We start from the raw sequence: 14454 nt of genomic DNA on the forward strand, positions 1-14454 counted from the left end.
GCCGGGGGGGGGGGGAGGGGGCCCCCCCCGGGGGGGGGGGGGGGGGCCACCCGGGCGGGCCCGGGCCCCCGGGGCGGGGGGGGGGGGGGGGGGGGAAGCGAATTGGCACTGAAATGTTAGAAGCATGCCACTGGGAACTGTTGGGATCCGACATAACATGTCGCATTACACAGTCATGTTACATATTTATATCAAAAGGAGTTGTGATTGAGCGATTGGAAAGAACAAATGAGGGAGATATCAGATTTGAAGTGGTTGTGTTATGTCCTTGGTCTAATGTATACCGGTTGATCCCTTTTGAAGATAGAGTATCAGTCAGGATTCAAGAAGGGAGGGTTTCAAGAATACTTTGAAACCCTTGTAAAAAGCGACCTCAACAACCAGAAACTGGATGAGTTTAGAATCGTTTCCAAGTCTTGGAGAAAAGCTAACATAATGGACAAAGGGAGACTTTAGAATATGGAAGAAAGCTAACAATGCAAAGTTTGTAGTGATATTTTTGTAGAAACCATTGGTGGCAAGAGGTATGACACCTTAACCATTGAATGGAATATATGGTAATGCTTCCTCTCCTTGGGTTGAGATATTTGTTTTATTTTGGTGGTGCAACTTAATCCTAAAAATCTGAGCCTGCCCATCTTGTTCTGGGTCTGAGCTGGGATTTTGAGCCTGTGGACTAGGCTAGGATTGAGAAATCCCAGTCTTAGATTGAGCAGGCTGGTTGGTTTTCAGCGTTGTGCTACAGCCTACAGGCCCTTCTTTTTTTCTGAGGTGTTCTTTTCAGTGTCTCCATTGTTTTCATTGACTCTGTACTTGTGCTTGATGTTACAGAGTTTGTTAATGATCTTTGCAATCTACTACAATTATAATGATTGTATTTTGTTTCCAATTTTGAATACCATGTAAAGTAATCAAACCTGTGATGGAAGGGTTTTAGCACAGATTTATTGCATACTTCAGAACTGCTAAAGAAATGATTAAATGACAATAGAAAAGCAACTCTACTAGTTTAGATATTTACGAAGCTACAAACCCAAGTTATCTTGATCAAAATTCATGCCATTTGAAACAACTTGCTATGAGCCTTCTTCATCAGAATATTGGCTGTATTAATAGATAAATCATAATTCTTGGGATAGGCGCTAATTAATAGAAGAAGCATTTGATGATGACTTCAATTCTTTAATATTGCTTTGATGACTTCTGCCTTTCAATTTCTTCCTGCTTTCTGAGCCACCTGCTGCCTGCTTTGATACCCCCTCAAATATTTTTCACCTTGATCTACCATCTTATAAGTGCTCTCTTCGGATGGTCCAGTCTGTTGTTTATGGCTGGCAACTTTGTGAAACTACTGCTGACCATTTCCTGTGCTCTCTGAGGCTTTGGTAGGCTGCTTGTTGAAATAAGCTAGATGTGGGAGCAGTCCAGAAACCACCTTCTGTAGCTGCTCCTCATGGATGCTGCTATCAATGGGATTTCCCAAAATATTGAGAGCCTGAAGGGAATTGTAATTTGCCACTAACCTAGTGGTTTGGCTGTAGTTATCTTGGTGAAGCTTAGGTCAAGAACAGTTAGCTTCGAAAGCCTGTGTAGCCCCTCCAAGTCACTAATTTTATTTCCTGCCAAATTGAGTTATGTGATGAGTGTGCACTTTGACAACCCTAAGAACATCTCAAGCAGAGGCCTTATTAGTATACCAAGGATCAAGGAGCATAAGAAATTTTGTTCAAACTCCTATGGGTAGTTCCATCATTTATGATGCTACTACTTAAGTCCTGCCCTATGTTGGGCAGGTCTTAACCAAAACCTAGCCTGCTTTGTCCAATTTTTTTTGGACTTGATTAAATAATTATATTCCAGAAAAAGGTGAAGCTTGGTGTTGGTCTTTAAGTGATCTCCGCAAAGACGGACTGTGGCTTGAGGCGATAACAATAAGCGTAGTTCCGATTGGGGTATCACCATTAGGGGTGGTTTTGCTTGTACAGTAGTCTAGAAGAGACATTGAAAAAGATGGCATTCCAAATCAATAGAGTGAGATTTGGAAGTCCATCTCACCCAACCTGTTCCCCAAAGATGATGGATAAAGGCACAAAACACTAGCTTTCCGATCCGATCGCAAATGGAAGTTCCTGAAAAGTTTCTCAAAATCCAAGACCAGTCTCGCTCAAACTCAAGGGAACGCCTCGAACGTGGCCAAATGGACTTGATTAAGACCTGCCCAACATAGGGCAGGATTTTGGACTTGATTCGAAAATCAGGTACACGATCTAGGTTGTAGTTTGGTGTTGGTCTTAAGTCATCTCCTCAAACCTGAATCTCATTTCTTCTCACTTTGGTTTGATGCTATTAGGTAATTATTGTAGTTACGATTTTTATAATTAATTTGCTTGCCAGTTTTTGCTTGTTATAGTATTCTTGCAAGAAAACTGAAACTATCAGCAATTGTAGACATATCTTTGATTAACGAAGCGTCTCTGTGGGAAGTACCTCATAACAACCCAACCTGATTTATCCTAGGATTATGCGTATACTAGATTTCTAGTTACTAAGTTGGAGTGGGTGTCTGGGCAGGTTGGGCCAGCTTGGTTGGTGGCCCAAGCCCAACCGAAAGGCTGACCTAGTTAAGAAGAATTCTGTCAAGATAGCTGCTGGTTTTGGACAGGCCTGGGGTGGTTTTTTTTCCTCTTCTCGTGTTTATTGATTTATTAACTGCGAATGAGTCTAAATTCTAGAAGTCATTAAATGGCATATACTTTTAATTGGTAAAAAATCTTAAATCTAAGGAGAATGAACTTGAAAAACATTGATCACCCAAATGAAAAATATTAGTAAAAACAGCAGTAATAATTTAACAATAATGATAACAGGAAAGCGTGGGGCACATTGCTGGGGTGCCTGCCCTGTCTCTTTTTCTTTCCCATCTCCCATGGTGAGGACCATTATCATCCTCCCATCACACTGCAGGTCAAGGCCACACGCTTACCTGAACTATGTATTTTTTTTAACTGATGCAACCTAACCTGTCTGGGTTGTACACAATTTTATTTTGTCTAATCCCTTCATTAATGGTCCAACGAATTGAATTTCTTGATGGTGTTGAATGATGCCCTGGTTTTCCTGCTGAACCCTCATTGTGGTTTTAAGCGGACTGCAGAGTGCCTCCTCATTGGCAGCAGTTTCAACTCTTCCTGGGGCTTTATGTTGGCACTAAATATGGTCGGCCGTTTTCCCCCTTTTTTTTTTATTTTTAATGACCTTGTTACCACTGAAGAAAAAACTGTCGTGCAGGAAGAGTGGAGAAGTAAAAATGCTTTAAAGGTAAAAATCATGGAATCAGATTTTACTCCTGAAGCTTACCTCTTCCAGTTCGGAAGACCCTATTGTACCCAACACTGAGGACTCATAATTGTGTCAGCTCTCTGAGACCTGTGATAGCAGTGATGTTGTTTCTGGATCAGTCAAGGTTATGTAGACCCTTGGGCAGCATTCCTGGGATAATGTGAGCTGCAATCAAAATTAACAACAATGAAACAAGTGGGTTCTTGTTTGTTGATAGGGAAAGTTAACCTATTTAATCTATGTATTTTAGTTTGTTGTGTTACCTATTGAGTTGCCCAACAAGTTTAGAGTTCGAAGATTGGAGAACCATGAAAGTTTGGGGATAACTCTCATATCCATGCTGGTGAAGCGAGCTATTGTTTGGAAGAATTCAGATGCTGAGTCACACTAATAGTATCCCAAACCTCTGAAATGTTTTGGCCATGGTGTGGATATGTCTGACTTGGCCTTCTTGCTCATGGTCTATTATTTTTAGGAGGGAGGATGAGCCTTGCATCACTCATTTCTTCTAGGATCTGAATGTTCACCAACTTTGTGACTCTTGTTAAGGTTGATGATTTTATCATAGAAGCAGCTGGCTGGATACTTGTTAAGGACTTAATTGGTGGAAGCTTACCTGGCACTGGGGAACTAATCCTAAAATCCCACCATACTGAACTCTTGTAGTGGTGCCTGCTGTTGCTGTTTTTTGGGTTTTTGTGGTTACTGTGGCTTTTGTTTTGCAATGGCATTCTTACATTTTCCAACCCTGCACCCTGTTTTGCTTCCTGAGTGTTGGAGTATCCTCTGGTTTTGTTTTACTTATTGTTAATGCAGAGCAGTGCTACTCCTATGCTCCATGATTTCTGCAGGTTCCTTTGGCTCAAGAGGCATAACTTCCTCCAAAGTCATCTATTCACAGGAGGGAGAAGTTGGCTTGAAGAATGATTTTTCAACATTAATGTGTCTGACTCTGGATGGCACATTATATTCTACTGGAAGTAGGTGGTGACTACAGAATCCTGCAACACCTTTTTCTACAAGGCATAAGAGTGCGTGTGGATGAAATGCTGAACTTGGTATGTGGTTGCCGGCTCTGTAATAAAGCACTCGTGTTCATTTCAGAATTGAAGTATGTAATGTGGATAGCCTGATACCCAGTCAGCTTTACATAGAAGGGACGGAGAGATCAATGATTTTTAAGATCCTGTGGGAATGGAGTGAGTCTGGTTGATGAAGCTTCGAACTTCATGTGAGGAAAAGAGAGAAGGGTTCAGGCTAAAGCTAACTCTGAATAGAGTGCTTGGACATTTCTGCTGAACTGAAGCATTGGAACACCATAAATTTAGAAAACAACTCTTAACAACTCTCTCAACGAAGTATAATTGGTCAGCATCCAACAGAAACAAGTATCAATCGAATATCTGCAGGGCACGGGAAATGTTAGAAAGCTGTTACAGACATTGACACTACAAAGGTTTCTGCACTAAGGTACTTGCGGATGCTTTTCTGTTCACTTAGACTCAATCATAACTGATACTGTGAAAATGCAATATTATCGGAGATTGATTAATGCACAGGGGGTCATTTCTAACTCAATGAATTTTGGTTTACCCAATTACCCCAAAAAAAATTGAAGAAGGTTCTCTTTTCATATTGCATGGTTAAGGTGTGACTTGAGAATCTTAAGAGTCGTGCACGGCACTGGGAGTTATTCTTTGTGAAGGCACAGTCGACACTGGAGCATTAAGCTTGTCTTGGAGCAATTTGTTCGATTACATTTACTGAAATACCCTTTACTCCCCATGATTGCTGTTGCCCTTGGGTCCATTGCACATCCCATTGAGCTTAAACATCTTGTTTCCACTATGGAATAGTTCCGTCTCAAATAAGTAGATCTCTTAATGCATGATGGATTCGAGAGCTTGCTGTCTGCTGCTGTTGGTACAGATTTGACTCCAAAGTAAAACTGTTCAAGGTACTAGGACCACACAAGGTGGAAAAGAAGCATTGTTTCTGTGGCTTGGTTTGTGGCTTCCAGTTGGGAAATTATTCCCACCTACGCTAAAAGCACTGGCTAAAACTTCTCTTGTTTAGGTCTCAGAGTGGATGGATGATCTGGATGATTTTGGATGGAACCCAACAAGGAATTGAAGATCGAATGGAAATTCAACAAGGAATTGAGGATTGAAAGAAGATAAGATTATTCTTCTTAATAAAGGAAAGAAAGAATCCCTTTTGCAGAAATCACATCGAAGTAATCGCAGTTATTTGGCATCATACAAGTCGCTTTGTTTCCAACCTCCAAGTATGTAAGTGCATGGTCTCACTTTTTCAGTTTTTATGTGCATCAACAATTGCAGGCAGAAAATTTAAAGATATGGTTGGAAATTAGGCTCTTTTTCACGGCTGCTTTATACCTAAATAGTAATATTTGATTTGTGAATCATAAGCCTACATAATATTAAATTTATATAGTTTGCTTTAAGATTTTTGAACATTTTTAACACAATTTTTTATTGTTATTTTAACTTCCCATTATCTGAATTAATATGGAAAATTTTCCCCCAAAAAAAGAAGACAAGTTGCAGATCCATGCAGCAAAATGGAAGAACTGATTATTTTATGCCATATAATACAAGCACAAAGATGTTAAAGCATTTACTGAGAAACAAAAGATGTTCCCCAGTAACACACCAAGGTCGATATATTTTACTGGTCACCAGATCATCCCAACAGCCACCGTTTAAAATTTTGAAAAGAAGAAAAATATTCCAACACTATTATTTGTTGATTACTCTGAATGCCAGTGCCTCAGATGGAGAATATATTCCGAGAATAAGAAATCAAATGGAAAGATATGTTGAATATTCCAAGAATAAGAAATCAAATGGGAAGATATGTTGAGCTACATTTGTTCAGTTGTTTCAGAAAAAACCCAAGAGAAGAAGGAATTTTAGATTACACAAAGAAACGGGTTGCCTGATCTGTTCTGTAGTCATGGATGCAATATCCATCCCTGAGGAAATGCTAGCTAGCAAGATGAACGCATGGTATACAGCAGAGTCTTTGAGATCTAGATTCCAAAGCAGCAATTCTTAGCTAGTAAGAAACCTGCTGTTAGAACGCTAATGGTGCATACAAGAAGAAGCCATTTATCCTAAACAAACTCGAAAATGTAGTAGATCTCAATCTCCAAAAACCAGATTTAGAAGCCCTCGCTAGCATGAGCGTGCAGTGTCTCCATTGTGCCCTAATAGAGACCACAATTGCCACACATATCATCTTTTGTGCAGTAGTGACCAACTCCTGATGCATATCTGATCCTAAAAACATAACTGTTTTACATTAATTTGAACTCGAACTGAATCACCAAAGCTTTTATTGAAACTAATCATCGAAGAAAATCACTACGACAACAAAGACATTAAAAGGGCAAAATACAGCATAACTGTAACAACCCTACCCTGAATTGTTGAAAACCACAAAATGTTCATCTCTTGAGATCAATTATAATATCCCAAAGGATTTGAAGGAGTCCCACTTCCACAAGGTTTGAAGGGGGTGTGGACCAGGGACAGTCTTACATTCAGCAACTTTTTTGCATGAATGTGACAATTCTCAGACCCCAACTCAATTCATGCCGGTAGCACAAATTTTACCATTCAACTCAGGCATGGTCTAACCACTATTTTCCAAGAAGGGAGATCCGTCTGCTTGGCGAGTGGGGTTGTGTTCTCTTCGACCCGTGACTAATTTTTTGTCCAGTCCCAGCAATGTTGCTCAGTCGTCTGCTGGATGAAGGTGATCCACCTGAGCCCATTCGTCTCACGGCCTTCCTTCGAGAGCTCCATTCATTGCTCCCTAGAGCAGCTTTTGCAACACTGTTTGTGGCCACCTCCCGTGCCCTCTGTGGCTTGATCGGTTGTTTGTTCAGGTATGCTAGCTGTGGGAGGATCCCAGAAACTGTCTTTCGCAGCTGGTCTTCCCCAATGTTGCTCTGGATTGGATTGCCCAACAGATTCAAAGCTAATAAGGAGCTGTAGCTTGCCACTAGCTGCCCAAGTGCTTTGGCCGTGGTTATCTTGTTGAAGCTCAGGTCCAGGACCATCAACTTCAAGAGCCTGTGTAGCCCTTCTACATCACTGATCTTGTTTCCAGCCAGATACAGCTCTTTGATGAGTGTACAGTTTGACAACCCTAAGAAGAAGTAAAGCAAGAGATCTCATTTAGTATAATTGGCTTACACGGTGTCTCAGACACCTTGAAAGAATCAAGTACAGAACATCAAATGTCAATCTGTGACATGGTTATAATTAAGTTGTTGGTGGTGTCTCACTTCATTTAACGATTCTTTAGCCTTTATTTTATACTAAATTGTCAGTTTATGTAAAATATGATCACAGGCAGTAGCGATAAAGCTTTAGCTGAAAAAGCTAATTTCTTAGATGCATAGAATTATCTTGTTTCTTAGCACGTGGATTGGAAAGATGAGAGAATTCAAACTGTGACTTCCTAGCTGATAAACTTCCTACCAGGCAGAAGCTAGATCTGGTTGGTACAGTTAGATTGGTGACCATGTGACCTTAATCTGAAGCATGAAGTAGTTACCAAAATGTGGAGTATCATCAAGTACCAACAAGTAAAACAAGTATTAAAGGGATAAGAAGAAAGGAATTCAAGCGATGACAATTCAAAACCAGAGCAAAGATTTGTAGGCAACATTTACCTTGTCCAATTCGGGAGATCCTGTTGTAACTGAGATCAAGCACTCTCAACCGAGTCAGGTCTCTGAGGCCCTCAATAACGGCAATCTTGTTTCTGGACAAGTTGAGCGTATGAAGGCCCTTAGGCAATGAGCCAGGAGCAATGTGGACTGCCAGTGGAGGCAAAAGAACATAACGGATAAGTTATTGACAAGTTCAAAAACAACAATCTATGCTTTGATACTAATAATACTTTTGATTCGTGGTTATACCTATAGAGTTTCCTGATAAGTTGACAGATCGAAGACTTGAGAATCGAGAAATTGTAGGGATGACTTTCAAACCCATACTGGCGATATGAGCTACAGTTGAGGATGAATTCAGAGACTGGATCATACTGTTGGCATGTGAAATTTCTTCTGATAAATTATGATTGGGCCATTGGTTCTTATGGTTCATGTGTCTAGCTGGTGATCCATCAGGAGAAAGTGGAAATGTAATATCTTCACCGGCTGCATCTTCGCTGTTATCCGGGAGAGGTGGGCGGGTCTCAAGACTGTTTACCCACTCGTCCACCCTCATCATGGATGAGGACTCCGTAGGAAAAGCAACCCACTGATTTTGGGGCCATAAACCAGTAGATCCACTTTGGAACTTATTACTCCAGTTTGGGCTGTTGTTTCTGGATTCTCCAGATGAATTCAGCCTTACCAACTCCTTAGCCTGGTTTGGTTCCAGAGTATCCGAGGAATACCCACCTTTCTGGTTTGAAGTTTGAATAGTAGAGGGTGGTTGTAGTTTCATTTTCCATGGCTTCTCCACATTTCTGTGACTCCAGAGGAACAGTTTCCACCAGAGTCTTCTACTTCTGGACGGGAGAATTTGACTTGAAGAATGCTTCTTTAGCATGACTCTGTCTGCACTGCGAGGGGTCATCACTGATTCTGGGCTGCTATGAATTCCAGCTTCAACTTCCTTCTTTTTCCTATATATGAAATTCAGTGAGTGTTGGTACGAAAAAGATTTCAAAGGAGGCATCTGATCAGCCATCTTCTTCAGCACCTCCCTCGTTTCAATGTTGGAGCACGAGCGTTGAAGCCTTGGAGAAGTCCAGAGTTCTACTTTGCTTGTCCCTGGATCACTAACATGCCCACTTTTGATCACTTCAGCACCCAAATTGATGACCCTCTCAGAATTAAAGTCAGTCTCGTTATCGTTTGAATCGAAAGAGTCCATATTAGGGTTCAGTGACTGGAACAGTTCTCCTTTTTCAGATTCATGAGCATGGAGATCCAAGTCAGAGAAATCCCTCTTCATAGATAAGTCTTCATCATGTTCGTCTTCCCCCTCATAAGCTGCCTCAGCTACTTCAGACTGAAAAGCCCTCTCATCTCCAAGAACCTTCACCTTGCAGGTGGAATTTTCCTGGATTCCAAACGGTGCCAACACACTGAAAGAAGTTGAATTCAATTTGTCGCACTCAGATGAATTTACCGGGTGTTCGAGCTTTACTTGCAGGGTTCCAAGCCCCTTACGATAATTACTGTCTGAAGATGATTCCTGCTCAACCTGAGAACAAAAAGGATGAAAGATAAGAGAACAGAAGATCACACCAGATACAAAACTCGAGCAGCAAAAGAACAACAGAGAAGCCATAAAATCAGAAAAGGACTCTCTCACCTTGGATTTTTTCTTCCTCCCCACTAGCACGGGAAAACAACTGAACATGGCCATTTTAGGTGGGAAAATGGTTTCTATTCGAACACCAAATAAACAGAAAAAAACTTGGCTCTTTTTCCTGATTTTCTTCCTTCTTCTCTAGATAACTTACCTATCGGTGTTTAGGATTCTAATGGCTAAAAAATGATACATTACATACTGGAAAAAAAGGATCCTACAGAAGTAATATGTAGGTTAGCCGTAATCAATGGGAAGACGCCACACCACAGACCGTGTACAATGGAATGGCAAAGTGGTAGAAAGAAAGGGAACAATGAATCCTGATGGAACCCACACCTCCCACAAGGTGCGAGAAGATTTCGCTGGAGTGTCGGCCAGAGTGATAAAAGCGACAGCTTCTCACTGGAAGCTCCGTCGAATCCGTTCTTGAAACCTTTCCTGCATCCATGCATGAAGCAGAAAAACTTACAACATTAGCACCCAAAAAAGAAAGAAGGGAAAAAAGAAAAAAAAAAACAAACACATAAAGAATTTTTCCTACAGAATTCCCTCAGGTGAACAACGCAATCAAAGCTTCAAAACACCATTTTGACACCGACCCAATTTTTTGGGGGGCATAAATGCAGATTTAGTGAAAGAGAAAAATAGAAACCGAGCATCTCCGTTAAAGCATAGAAAGGCAATTCGAAACGAAGAAACTAAAATAAAAATAAAAATCCCAAAATCTGTTTCCGAAAGAAAAGGATGTATCCGAAGAATTTCGTTTACTGAATTGTGCAGGGAGAATCTGAATTTTTCGAAAATTAGATCGGTGTTTTCAACAAATTAATCAGGACAAATATGAAAGGCATGCTCCCAAAATCAAAATTTTCAAACATAACCTCCAATAGATGAAGAAATTGCAGCAGAACCTCTCCCTGAATAAGTGTTACCTTTTGCTGGTTAGCACCTGGTGAAGCTTGACCGAAGAGAGAGACCAAATAGTAGAGGAAGGGATGGTGGTTGCGGTCTTGATGCAGTCAAACACAGCTAAAGATCGAAAATCCTCTTTAAATGGCAGAAAACTTCGCTGTGAGAGAGTGGAAATTAAGCTTTTTTGCTGGCCGTAAGGCTGGAATCCTGAATTAGGCAATTGGAATTTGGAAGAGGAGAGGTGGGAAAAGAATGTGAAAGAGGCGCTTGGCAAAAGTTCAAACCCTCAAGCGAGTCAAGCCCCAAGGTGAAGGTAGTTGTGCACTTGTGCTTGCTTCTCATCCCAATTTAATAATATAGCTGCACCCACCGCGCGCAGGCTCTGCAGCTCTCTCCCTCTCTCTCTCTCTCACTAGTCACTAATCACTATTACACGACATTCCTACGCGCAGAACACGCGTATCAGCTAAATCAGTTTTATTTGCCTACGCGACACCGTATTTACTACACCTGGTACCGTACGATCAGAGTGTCAGCCGGTGGGTTTTACCGTTTTTCCCTAACTCTACTTGATTACCGTCAGATCAGAATTTCCTTTTGTAGATGGCGGAGATTCCCATGCGACGGTTAGAAACTTCCTTGCACATGAGACCTGATTCTTCGAGAGATTCCAAGAATAATATAATGCCCAAAAGAGCCAAGAAGAAAGAACATTAATTTCTTTAGCAACTTGCCCAACCTGACATCCCTTATTATAGTGGTGGGGCCTCCACTCGCAAGTCTCCTGACACGTGTAAGGCTCTTATTTTTTAACTTTCTGATAAGAATTTTTCCGATCAAAACTTTTCTTCCTGATTAAAATATGCCACACGAAAATCCCCACCAAATATTCATCAGATTACGTGACCTCCAATAAAATGACTGAAATTTTAAACGCAACAGTTAAAAGGTATAGAATCCTAGGTTGATTCCTGAAGTCGAAAAGCTGAGCTGGATCGAGATTTGATTTCCGAGACTGTCAGAACATGTCATAAGGTCACTGTAAATCAAAATCTTTTCTGGTCAAAATTGTAAAATCACAATATCGTTTTTTATAAATTATAAGTGATAAGTCAATTCCAAGTGTCAGATAACCCCTCGGCGCGGTATCGTGGCCTTGTTGGCGTCGCTCTCTCTCTCTCTCTGTGATATGTTTGTCTGATCATGCGTCGTTCTTATCAGTCGATGAGCACATGGGCTCTCTCTCTCTATCTTTATCTGTAAATTTGTATGGCCAGATCTTACATGCAAAGATTGGGAGAGGCCAGAGAGCCACATGGTGTTGTCGCTCGTATCATCTGGTAGTTACGTGTTCATCATTATAATGACAAGAGATGGACCAGTTTTTCTTTTCTCTCATGTCTGCGTACGGTTCCTTACAAGATCCACCAACAACATTTGTGGGCCTGCTGGTCCACCCACCGACATTGTGGGCCTGACCAAGATAATTATTGTGAATCCATCACCCGATTATTTCATTTTCTGTATTAATTTACTTAGTTGAATTTTGAAAACGTTGTCTGATTACATGTGGCTCAAAGCATTCCCGTTACATGTACGATCTTGTCAAATCATTGATGACTCGACTAATTTGATAGTCGCTCTGCATGGAGCATATTATCCTCCTCTCATAAAATGAATAAATAAATAAATCATTATTATTAATCGTCCTTTTAGTGTGAACAAGCATTATAAGATCAAACAATATTCTATTCTTGTGATTGAATTATTGAAAACAATGATATATGTTGTTGAATGCTTTTCAAACAGTGGTTTTGGCTTTACTTCACCATCTCACTTGTATAAATTTTTCATTATTGTGCCCTAAGTCATTGGTGGCATCAATGAGCTAGTCTAGGTCAAGCCAGTCTAAACCTAATCCTATTAATTAAATGCTAAACTAAAACCCTACCTAATACTTGCAAGGTTTGAGAACCTCAAATCCAAACCCTATATTTGGTTTTCTTAAGCCAATTTGCCGTAATTATCTTTTATTTCTAACCCTTTGAAACAAAACAATATTCAATGATTAATGGCACTAAGTATACTTGAACACTTAACCTCCTAGTTCTGATAAAGTATTCATGATTGTTAATTAAGTTAACCTCTTGAGGTGGTTAATGGGATACTTGGTTGAATAACTATTCAAATTCAACCTATATAAAAAATGTAATATAAAAAAAATTAACCACAAGGTCGTGTAGGCTATGCTGAGTTGGCTTGAGGGCTAAACCCAAACCCTACTCGACCCTACTAAGGCTAGTTTTTTTGTAACCCAAGCCCATCGAATTAAAAAGTTGCGCCATGCTCATGATGGATTTGAGTTGGTTTGGGCCGATAATTAAGATTTTATTGATACCTCTAGTCATTACATTGTAAAAATGGTAAGGTGTTCCTCCACTACAAAACCATACAATCATTGGACCAAGATCCCTTTATATGGTTAGAGTCTTAGAGATATTCTCCAACATAAAATTTTGTGTATATAAAAACCTACAATGTATTAGATTTCCATTTACCATAGGTTTAAGGTAAACTCGTTGGAAGATGGGGGCATAACATAACACTATGTTAACAAACTTATTCAGATGTATTCTTGTGGTTTAGAGTAAAAGTTATCCAAAAATAAAGGGGGAGGAGATGGGGTTTAGGAATCTATCGTAGAGCAATTATCATATAAATCATATTTGAACATTGGATAAGCTCCTGTTGGAGAATCACATAACACAGAGGCACAAATGGACTCCAACGTGAATGAAAAAAGAATTGCATCCTTGATATTAAATATCTTTATCAAAATAACTTACTAAACCAAAACCTAATAATGGATGATCTAATACAAATCTCTTAACTTAACAATAATAAAGCATACGATCAATACATTAATTAAAAGATTCGATTGAATTACCAAATTTTTTTTTTATAAAAGATTCGATTATGTTGATTTAACATATATGTTGCTTAATCATGTTAAATTCACCAGAAAAGAGAGGAAAGAAATTCATTGATTTTTTTTTCTTTTTTTTTTTTTTTTGGTAGAAAAATTTCATTAAGGATGGGCTAAAGCCACGGCTGAAGAGCTCAACCAAGGAGAGGAGAGTGGCCAAATAGTCGAGCCCAAAATCGACTTGGCCTTCCAGGCTGGGGCATTCGCAACACAATTGCTAGTCCTAGGTATTACATCAAATTTATAATCCAAAAAGTAGGATTTTAAGTTGTTGATATCTGATAAGATTGGATACAGATCAATACTAACTGCTGTGGCCGGGTGTTGAAGATGGTTGATCAAGATCTAACAATCAGATTGGAATATGACTCTCTCTATACAGTCTCCCAAAGCATCCAGCATGGCAAATCTCAATGCTATAGCCTCACCTACAAGTGCTGATCCAAAGGAGTCATGTGTTGAAACCGCCTTAATGAGTATTCTAGCATCGTTATACATGGCGTAGCCCAAGCCCATTTGAGTGTTTTGTGGGCCAAAAGCTGCATCGCTTCTCACGAGGTGCCAATTGGGTGGAATGGTGACCTCTTGATTTCTTTGAATCTGGAGCTTCTTGAGATGTGCAGAGGCCTTATCCTCGAACCCATTATCTTTCCAGAATTCTTCATGATGCAGTGTAGCTCGAGTTGCAACCTCCATTGGAGAGCGAGTACCCAGCTTGATGAAAGTGTCGTTTCTTGCAAGTCACAGCTCCCAAATTATGAAGCAGGTGAGACTGAAGAATTTACGAGCATCCCATTTATCCTTGGGCATACTGAGTTTCATACCTTCTAACCAGCTTGCAAAATGGAGCGG

At 40.1% G+C, this 14454-nt stretch overlaps 1 protein-coding gene and 1 long non-coding RNA gene across 2 annotated transcripts; one reads left to right on the forward strand and one right to left on the reverse strand.

Annotated features, from left to right (window-relative positions):
* Positions 1–105: 105 nt before the first annotated feature.
* On the forward strand, positions 106–5765 carry LOC149026725 (uncharacterized). Its single transcript, XR_016173470.1, has 3 exons — positions 106–524; positions 4191–5296; positions 5416–5765. It is a non-coding gene; the product is annotated as an uncharacterized LOC149026725 (long non-coding RNA).
* Positions 5766–6217: 452 nt separating this feature from the next.
* Positions 6218–10985, reverse strand: LOC149026726 (uncharacterized). The gene is made up of 5 exons (XM_089155648.1): positions 10637–10985; positions 9705–10142; positions 8297–9593; positions 8048–8194; positions 6218–7518 (listed from the first exon to the last, which is right to left on the reverse strand). The coding sequence occupies exons 2-5, from the start codon at positions 9756–9758 to the stop codon at positions 7007–7009; spliced, it is 2010 nt and encodes a 669-aa protein (XP_089011774.1). The 5' UTR covers positions 9759–10142; positions 10637–10985; the 3' UTR covers positions 6218–7006.
* Positions 10986–14454: the final 3469 nt, after the last annotated feature.

The sequence above is a fragment of the Hakea prostrata genome, chromosome 1 (genome assembly GCF_041222555.1).
Source record: "Hakea prostrata isolate BN-2017 chromosome 1, UWA_Hpros_2, whole genome shotgun sequence".
Lineage (NCBI taxonomy): Eukaryota > Viridiplantae > Streptophyta > Magnoliopsida > Proteales > Proteaceae > Hakea > Hakea prostrata.

What these genes read in the sequence shown, in the direction of transcription:
- LOC149026726 (XM_089155648.1), bottom strand. Translation starts at nt 9,758, where the DNA reads ATGGCCATGTTCAGTTGTTTTCCCGTGCTAGTGGGGAGGAAGAAAAAA. An exon ending in GGAGGAAGAAAAAATCCAAG is followed by an intron (nt 9,594 to 9,704) that starts GTGAGAGAGTCC and finishes TTTTGTTCTCAG; the next exon opens with GTTGAGCAGGAATCATCTTC. An exon ending in CTTATCAGGAAACTCTATAG is followed by an intron (nt 8,195 to 8,296) that starts GTATAACCACGA and finishes CTCCACTGGCAG; the next exon opens with TCCACATTGCTCCTGGCTCA.